General features: G+C 41.8%; 1 protein-coding gene across 1 annotated transcript in view; it reads left to right on the forward strand.

The window, feature by feature from the left end:
* The window catches only part of LOC310790093 (neuronal acetylcholine receptor subunit alpha-7-like), a gene marked incomplete at both ends in the record, with an annotated part of 76,876 nt that overhangs the window by 35,538 nt on the left and 30,927 nt on the right, over positions 1 to 10,411 (forward strand). The window contains one exon of the mRNA XM_083651785.1: positions 1,676 to 1,785. Coding sequence (XP_083507911.1) covers positions 1,676 to 1,785 — 110 coding nt within the window. The remainder of the gene's footprint in view (positions 1 to 1,675; positions 1,786 to 10,411) is intronic.

Consider the following 10,411-nt stretch of genomic DNA (forward strand, 5'->3'; position numbering starts at 1 on the left):
CATCCATCCATGACAAAGAGTATTTGAGCTACTTTACAATTATCTTCAGAGCATAACTGTGTGTGTGTGTGTGTGTGTGTGTGTGTGTGTGTGTGTGTGTGTGTGTGTGTGTGTGTGTGTGTGTGTGTGTGTGTGTGTGTGTGTGTGTGTGTTTGTGTGTTTGTGTGTTCAATGCTGGCATCAGCATGCTCAAGATGCAATTGCCAGTGGACTTAATGTTGTAGTGGGTGGGGTAGGGGGGATCTTCTGGCAGATTCATTGCCTGGAGCCAGATTAGTCTGCCCGTCAGTTAGAGGTCTTGCCGACAAAACACAGTTCGCTCGGCGCTTTGTGCAGCGCAACTCTTGACTCGATGCTTCCGGAAGCCGGAGTAGTGTGCAAGAAATACTAGGCGAGTTTTCAAGAAGCGGAGAGAAGAGCCATATCCCAGCTCCATGTCTTCCTAGTGTTGTGATTTGTGTGATTTCTTGTCCCGTGTTAAAAAGAAAGCCTTCGCACTGGTTCTATAGTCAGGAGAAGAAAAGCAAGTAAGAGGAGCGTATAGGTGCATGAGACCCATCTCACCCTGGCCACGACCTGTTTGAACTCCTCCCCTCGGGCAGACGCTTCAGAGCTCTGCATGCCAAAACCAATAGATGCAAAAACAGTTTCTACCCACAGGCCATTACTCTGTTGAACACCTTAAAACCACTTAAAACCACTTAAACCAGCCACTCACTTAATTTATGTTCATTGTTCACTGTGTTCACTGTAAACTCAAGCCTCGTTCACATTGAACGGCATACAACTGTACCGTGTAATATTTGTAATATCTGCATAATCCTTGTCTACGAAACTTGTTGTTTAGTGTTGCACATTTTACTGCACACATTTATTGTACATTCCCTTATATACTCATATTTAAAATGCAATCCCTGTATAAGCCTTGTTTACAAACCTACATAGCGTTGTTGCACTACTGTACATCCCCTTATATATTCATATATAAAAATGCAATATCTGTATAAATCTTGTTCACAAATGTTGTTGCACACCTACCGTACACTTTGACTGTACACCCCCTAATATATTCATATTTAAAAATAGCCACTTTACTACATTGTATATAGCACAGTCACCACATTGTATATAGCAGTCACTGTAAAAAGAGTATTTTTACAAAGTATTTTTTACAAAGTATTCTTGCCTTGACTATGTGTAACCTTGTTTCTCCTTTTTTATTTTTCTCTATATGTGTGTACTTGTGTACTCTGTGTGTACTTGAGAGCAAAGCTAACCGGAGCCCAATTCCTTGTATGTGTTTGCATACTTGGCTAATAAAGCTGATTCTGATTCTGATTCTGATAATGAGATATTTCACACTGAACGGTGTGCAGGCAGAGAATTGTAGGGAACTGAAAATAAAATCATAAATTGCTAACCTCCATTACATTTCCAACACACCAAGTGGATATACCCACTTTATTAGAAACATGTCCAACATGACTAGGGTCCCTATACTTCAGATTTGTGTTTTATAATTTTGGGAATTCTGAATCCATTTGTCCCCCATTTTCTTTCCCTTGCTGGCTGGCTAGTTCCCTTGTCTACTGGCAGAAGAGCTGTTTCACCCTTTGTGAAAACTGCTTTTCTGTATCATCACCTTAATATACTGTATCTTTCTGTCTCTCCTCAGTACTGGACAGATATCTACCTGAGCTGGAACCCAGACAACTACCCCGGCGTCCAGAACCTGCGCTTCCCCTCGGACCAAGTCTGGACCCCCGACATCCTCCTTTACAACAGGTCAGACTGCTGCTCCCAGCATGCCTTGCTCCTATACATCACCTCCTTCTTCTTCTCTGTGGTGAACTTTCTTTTCTTTTCTACTGTGAGAGGATTAGTTTGGATGAAATGTTTGTTTTTTCATCACCATCATCATCATCATGACAGCTGTCAGGCTTAGAGTATTCTATTAAATTCTGCATTTAATCTCTGCAAACAATTAGCCTGGGAACCTGGCAAAGCACATGTTTCACATGTGAAATTTCACTTGTGATTTTGCACATGTGACGTTCATGTAGTTTTTCTGTAAGGGAAAGAGGAAGGCAGTGACAGTAGTCATGTTTCCATTACCCTCAGAAATGCGCAAAATCTAAATATCGCAATAGAAATTGGGTAATGGAAACACGTGAATTTCGAAAAACCTCCCAAATATCGCAAAAAGTGTTTGCGCTCTCATGAGGTGGTTTTTCAGACGTGTCGATATAGCAGTTTATCGCAAAAGTGTAGTGGAAACACTTTTTCCGCATTTGCACGTCATGTGACCCATATTCTCCTTTGGAAAAGCAGCGGAAAATAAGTTTGGTAGCGAGATGAGGGGATGAAAAGCACACACCGTGTGCACACACCGTGGTGCTGTCTGAAGTGAATACAGTGACTGAGTAATACATTACACACGTTTCAGGTGCAATGTTATAATTATAATACACAACATTCCGATTATTGAACCATATCAGCCTTTTCCCCCCTCCTCCATCTCTAAATCAGACCAGTTGTATTAGGCTACATTTTTTCCTCTGCCTGTCGCGCTCACTGCATTCACCGCAGCCAGCAACGTTGCCACTAATTTTATTTTGAATTGATAATCAGGCTCGTTTATATGCGTTGTAACTTCATGTTGTGATTTGCATTGACCATTGGTTGGATTTGAGCATGCAGGGGACGGGATATGGCCATATGGGGCAGATCCCCGTGCGTAATCACTGTGGCAGCTGCTGGTAATGGGGAAGTGCGTTCAGGTGTGCGCGCCGTCAGACCAAACTCGACTTCAATGGAAACGCCTACAAGTCGCAATTGTACAAGTCGAAGTTGTAGAAATATCGCAATTATTTTGCGAAAAAACTGTAATGGAAACACAGCTAGTGATACAGGTGCAGAATGATAGAGTCCTATGTTGAAAGAGCAAAACAGACTTTTGCTTTACTGTAAGAGAGAAAAAGACGTTTACTAATCTTATTGAGATTGAGTAGATGGAGAGAAGAGCTTTATGCATGTACGCACACGTGTGTACACACACACACACACACACACACACACACAGGCGTCTAGTTATACTTAAAAGTGGGGGTAAGATTAGTGACAGGCAAGGCAGAAAAACTTTCATATAATTACTGTAATACCTGAAAGTGCCTTCAATCATGAAGCTGCTAAGTGAATAACTCTACTCTTTCACTATAAAGCTCAGTTTATATTGCACTATATACTGTATTAAATATTCCTTTTCATTGTGTTCTGTACTTTCAGCAGTGAGTGACAGATAAAATGCTGTCTCAGAGTGTACATAATGCATATATTTATAGCATCTGGGCATGTTTTGAATCAAAACCAATTGTTTGTTTGTTTGTGTGTGTGTGTGTGTGTGTGTGTGTGTGTGTGTGTGTGTGTGTGTGTGTGTGTGTGTGTGTGTGTGTGTGTGTGTGTGTGTGTGTGTGTGTGTGACCCGATTCCACCTCATGTACATTTATGAGGGCATGGGGGTAGAGAGAGCGAGAGAGAGAGGGGTGTGTGTGTGTGTGTGTGTGTGTGTGTGTGTGGTTCGAAGTATTAACCTAATTTTTCAAAGCTCTGCTTTTAGACCTGCAAGGATTACCCATCCTAATCTGTGCTCTCACCCCTCTCCTTCCCTCACTCTCCATTTCACCGTCTGCCTGCACTCCTCCCTGTCTCTCTCTCTCTTTCTCTTTCATTTTATCTTTCATTCTCTCTCCCTCATCATCCTTCTCGTCTCCTCTCTCTTCCGCATCTCATTCTATTTGTCTCTCTCTCTCTCTTTCATAACTCACTGTGTCTCACTGTAATTCACTCTATTCAATCAACCCTCTCTCTCCATAGCTCTTCCTTCCTAGCCTTCAGCGCTCCTCTTTAAATCATCGCATCCACCTGTCTCTCTTTGTTGCTTCTCATCTCCCCGGCGTCACCATTCTCATTCAGGGCACGCGATTGAACGCAGCTTACCTGAGGCGACGTAAGTGGCGAGTGCCAGTTTGGATAATTGGAAGTACACAGTGTGAGCATTGCTGGCGTTTGGCCCGAGACTCTTGGTAACCTCGCTAAAGCTGGTCACGTTCGGCGGTAACATGAAGCGGAAAGGGGAGGGTTCTTCTGTTATAGCCGAGCCAGAAGGTTTATTCGGTCTCCTTAGGGAAGATGGAAATTTACAGTCTCCAGCAATGATACGCATCGTCGCCGTAAATGAACACACACACATGCCTTGCTAATTTCACCACATACTTACGAGCGCGTCCAACATCCCATCACCACACGCGCGCACACACACACACACACACACACACACACACACACACACACACACACACACACACACACACACCAGACACACACACACACACACACACACACACACACACACACACTGTCACAGAACACACACCTTTGCACAATGGGCAATCAGTGTCCAGCCAATAACACGCTAGCCTTGCTGTGTAGAATAGCAGATGCATTCAGGCTTTTTAGCATGCTCCTCAGACGAGAGCGCGCGGTAAATCCATGAATTAACTTCTATTGTATTTAATATGAAGTTAATGATGTTTAGGGCGGCTCAGACCAGAGGGCCTCTCAATATGGACTGTGTTCAATTAAAAACACAATGAGATTTTATATATGTATTATATATATATACATAGTCATTCAGCTCAAATTGAAATCACCTCTCATATATTTTGATATCTTTGCTTTGCTCACACTGACTCAGAGTTGAGTTTTTAGGCATGTTTCCTGTGAGATTTAAAGGGGCACTTCACAGAAAAAAACGAATGCTGATTTATTTTGCACATGATGTCACACATCCAAAAACTGTCAACACTTTTGCAGACATTCATTTAGTTTGACAGTTGAGGATAGGGATGCACCAATGTGAACATGTTGGGCGATACCGATAACCGATATTAACATTGCTGTTATGGCCGAAAACCGATATTTACCACTGTCGATATGATCTGTATAAAAACACATTTCTATAATAATTAAATTTCGTACATACTGAAAAACACATGTGAACACTGTGAATTTGAAAAAGTAATGCATTTCTTTATTTCCAAAACATTTGGAACATCCTCTCAATTTTAAGATTTTGGCCAATACCGATAACCGATATTAACATTGCAACATCGGACCAATGTTGATAAAAAAAAGACTAACATCGGCCGATATCGATATGATTCCCGTTAATGCAGCCTCACAGGCGAGTTAAGTTGAGTACCAGTGATGTCATCAGAAGGCACTGAAACTTATTAATTACACATTTTGTGATGACCTCACTGGTGCTTAACTTAACTCAACTCGAATCTTAATAACTGTCAAACTAAATTAATGTCTGCAAAACTGTTGACAGTTTTCAGATATGTTTGTGAGATCATGTGCAAAATCAATCATCAGTGTCCCTTTAACATCCACATCCTATCCAGGCATATCGCCTGGGGAAACTATATTTTAATAATCTAACAGCTGACATCATCCACTTTGACTGGAAGAGGTTTAATCACTGTTAGGTCAAAGTGACAAGTCACGCCTTTAAAATGGTTTTGCTTCGGCTGCCAGCGGCTGTATTGATGAATTAATAGCATAGACATCGGTGCAGAAGCTTGGAAATAATGAGACATTACTTCATTGAAAGGCGTGAAATAGTCTTTTAAATGAAGTTTTAAATGAATGTTGAGACAAAGACAGACAGTGCACAAATGTGCTTGGCGTCCTTCCTGTGACAAAGCAGCATGTTTACATACGATGAAGCTCTCTCACTGAGATCGATGAGAACAACCTTGTGTAAACTTTGCGTTGACTCCAGATAGACTGCCATAATGGCTTGGTGTGTGCATGAGTGTGTGTTTGTGTTTGTGTGTCAGATGCCGTGTGTGTGTGTGTGTGTGTGTGTGTGCATGTGTGTGTGTGTGCATGAGTGTGTTTGTGTGTCAGATGCCATGTGTGTGTGTGTGTGTGTGTGTGTGTGTGTGTGTGTGTGTGTGTGTGTGTGTGTGTGTCTGTGTGTGCGCGCGTGTGCGTGCGTGCGTGTGTGTGCGGTGTGCGTGTGTACGTGCGTTAGGGCTGCTCAATTATGGCAAAAAATCATAATCACGATTATTTAACGTGATTACTGATTGACTTTGGGGAAATTGTGCACTTATTAAACTTGAAGAACGTGTCTTTTTAATACTGAATTTATTTTATATTTAAGTGTAGTCTTAGACTGAATTTCAATCATGGAAGACCAAAAGGCATAGGTAGACACCCCATGCTGTCATACCCCTCAGCCCAAATGACATCACTAAATGTCGTCACCATCTCCGACGTCACCTTCTCTATGACGTCACCTTTGCAGGGTGACGTCAGTTGCCCAAATGACATCAGTTATGACATCATAAATGCCCTTCTCCCAAATTACATCAGTTATGACATCATAAATGACATCAGTTATGACATCATAAATGCCCTTCTCCTGGTACTATATAAAGCCCCATCACCACAGCTTAAATTTGTGCAGTCATCACTCACCTTGTGTCAGCATCACGCATTCATCCAGCATCTCCAGAGCAAAAGTTTCACCCCACCACCTCCCCAGATCACCACCAATGTCATGACTCCTGTTGGAAACAAATCCCCTTAGGGGGGATTTTCTATCTCATACAGCACTGACGCCCCCCTCTCTCATAGCAAGAGGAGCGTCACATCATGGAGTCATACGCCATACTCAAACTGTCTATTCTGATTCAATAAAGATTGTTAAAATGTCTTACAAGTCTCTCATGATTGAAATACAATTTAACTGAAAAACTAAGGAAAAAAAGGATAAATAAATAGCCTCACTAAAATAAATTATATATAAAAAATAATTTCTTTATCTCGATTATCTTGTTTTCATAATTGCGGGAAGCCAAAATTGAAATTGAGATTAAAATGTGATTAATTGCACAGCCCTAGCGTGTGTGTGTGTGTGTGTGTGCGTGCGTGCGTGCGTGCGTGCGTGCGTGCGTGTGTGTGTGTGTGTGTGTGCGTGCGTGCGTGCGTGCGTGTGTGTGTGTATGTACAGAATAGGCAGGTCTAAAACAGCCATGTAAGTTGGTGACCTCCCCTCTCATTAGAGGGAATATTCTGGGAATGGTCTCAGTTGACTGGGAATCGATGAGGCACATGAAGGACGTCCAACTCAGGAAGACCACAGGCAGAATCTTAATTCTGAAGCACAGACACATCATGACAGGCCATAAAAATAAACTGAAAATTAATCAAATAAATGGGTAGGTGGATGGATGGATGGATGGATGGATGGATGGATGGATGGATTTTATGACTCCTCTGTGATGGCTTAAATAAATGAACGCTCTTGAAATAAAATCAACTGTAAAAAAGCAAATGTAACTGTTAAGTGCTCTAATGTTTACACAGACGTGCAAGCCAATTTCTATTTTATTAGCAGACTCTTAGCAAACTGTCTTTAATCACAACTTGTGACATTGTATTTGGCATTGTCAAAAAATTATATATATTTCACTTTGGCTTGCCAAGCCAAATGAACACAAAGTTGCTTCATCTCAAACTAACCCTGTTTCCATTCCTTTGGCTATTTCTGGCTACCGACACTAAATCATCTGCCCTGTGTGGTTCTACAGGGAAATCATTCAAATTCCGGCATGACTTGCCGACTTGACTTGACATGACTTGACTTTGTGGGGTTATGTTAATCTGTGTGGAAGTTAAGCACCTGTTTCTGATTGACCACTTCCATTGCCACACCCCCTTTTGGCTAGTGGGCGTGGACAATTAATCAGTTTGTCTTTGGCCCATGACCAACCTTCCTACAAAGTTTTGTGTTATGTGAATCAGTTTGGAAGTTAGGCACCTTTTAGTGATTGAACACGCCCATTGCCACGCCCCATTTTGGCCAGTTTCATGCAAATCCGTCAATAACTTTTTGAGATATCCTGCTGACAAACGGACAGACGAACAGGGGTGAAAACATAACCTCCAGCCAACTCCTTTGGCCCAGTTAACTCTGGAGCAGAGGTAATAATGCTAAATCTTTCATGAAGGACCTGTCCCAAATCATATTTCAGCAGCAGATGATTTCTACCTCACCTGCGTGTTTCAAAGTGCTTCAGCCCAGGAGAAGATTTCCTCCTGAGATCCACTGCTTATTAGTTGACAAATGGCCTCTTTTATTTTTTTTAACATAGTTTTTATTCCACATATATATGACAAACAATTGGAGATGCATATACAGTTACACTTCTTTTTAACATATCCTCCCTGTCTGATCCACACATTGTAAATGTAGTCTTCTTCAATCTGTTCCAGGACATCATATCAAATACCGTCCTGTCTTTACCAATAAATCCAACACACATTGTGGATTATACTCAAGACAGGACAAAAAAGTCATATACACACATCTGTACAGTGTAACAGCATATATATATATATAAACTATATGAATAAAATAAAATAAGAAAAGATGAGAGAGGTGACTACAGGTCAGACATTGCTTGTATTAGATGAGCCCATCTTACATCAAACCTGTCTACTTACAGTAGTACTTTCATCTGTAATTTCACTGTGATTTTCTCCATAGCCACTTTCAGACATGAACTCCGGGTCAGGTCAGGGTTGCTTCCCCTGAGCCTGACCCGGGCAATACGTGAAGTGTACCCTTTCAGGCATGAGGCATGTTGCTTTCATACATGTGGAGCCACACACTGACCACACAGCTGCACTTCATGCATGGAAGACAGCAGTCTAGGCTACAGCCTTAATGGCAGAAAGTGAATCACATTCAACAAACTAGCACAACATGCAGAGTCTGATAACAAGTTGCTAAAAATAGCCTACATAATGGGCGATAATTGCCCACTAACGTTCATAACCATATAACCATATAATCGTTTGCGCATAGCGCTAATTAATTAAACAACCCTACAACTCACGCCCAGATGCATCGATTTCCTCAAGTCTGATGTGGTGAGAGTTCAGTCCTAAAATGCATCAATCCTGCTAGAAATATACAGAATACAGGAAGCTAGATGTTTTTACCTTCAAAATAAAAGCAATTATTTATTACTTGGTAAACAAAAAACAGTCGACTCACTACAGGTTAAAATGGACTTTTAGAAGGCAGCAGATATTCTTCCAGTTTATCTCTGTTCTGTATCTTTCGGATCACACACACAAAAACATTACACGTGCATTTTCTTTATTTAATTGCCATTGTTGCGAAGGTTGTACCCGGAAGTTTCCGTTTTATACTGACTGACTTGACACTGCTTGGATTTGTTGTTGACATTTTGCGGTTCTGCTGCATGTATCGTTCACAAACGCTGTGTATAATAAACGTGAAATCAAAGGCATGAACGCAACCAGATCCAGATATCCTACCTAGCGATGTCCAATACTGGGAAGCAGGCTGACCCTCGCGTCCAAAAATGCTATATTTCGAAGGTGGTGTGCTGCGTGAAGCTTTGCAGAAATAGATCAAACCCAGAGTTTCAATCAAGCAACACGTAGCCTGTTGGCTGACGACACACGGAGCAGCTCCAGCTTCATTTGGAAAAGCTGAAACTGCATGATGTTTGTGCACTTGCTCATTCACATCGACTATTTATTTAATAATAATCTGTCACGCTGTCTTGTTTCTGTCTCCGCTGCCTCCCCCGCCTCCTCCCACTCGCTTAGCTCAGCTACTTTACAGCATTCTGGAAGGGAGGGGGACCAATCTGCCCATGAGACTAGGTAGGAGCCTTGTCTCAGAGCCGGAGAGTAGGAGGGAGCGCGGGAGCACGCATAGCTCACCAAAATATGTTCATACATACACCGCTACCTGGATCCCTTCTAGATAACTCCCGAGTTCCAAGGCATGTCTGAAAGCGGCTCATGATAAAGAATTATTTTACCCTTTCTCTGCATTGCATTATACACGGGGGCTGCGGCTTCAACCAGGAAACTGTTATGATTTTTTTCGCTATTAAAAGCAGAATTCTCAATAAATAAGTTATCCTCCCTCATCCCTCTATCTGTCCTCTATCTGTCTATCCATTCTGCATCCAAAACATATAGCTATTAAAATCAGCATCTAGAGATGTACATGACTGCTAAGATGTTTAGAAGTGATCCATTTGAAATGGGTCATATGTCCATATGCCCTCTGCCTCTTTCTACCAGTCGAGAAATAAACGTGCTGTAAATATATATTGGACATATGATATATTCCTTGCTGTCAGTTTCTTAGTTAACAGCAGGACCCTAAGGCTGTCTGTCTATATGCCTGATGTCTAGGCGTATGGCGTATTCCTGGGATGTGGAAATAATCTGCATGGATGGAGATGTCCAAGCAGGCATTAACCCTGTGTGGCTCTCAACCGGGCAT

The sequence above is a fragment of the Poromitra crassiceps genome, assembly GCF_964638095.1.
Source record: "Poromitra crassiceps genome assembly, chromosome: 15".
Taxonomy (NCBI): domain Eukaryota; kingdom Metazoa; phylum Chordata; class Actinopteri; order Beryciformes; family Melamphaidae; genus Poromitra; species Poromitra crassiceps.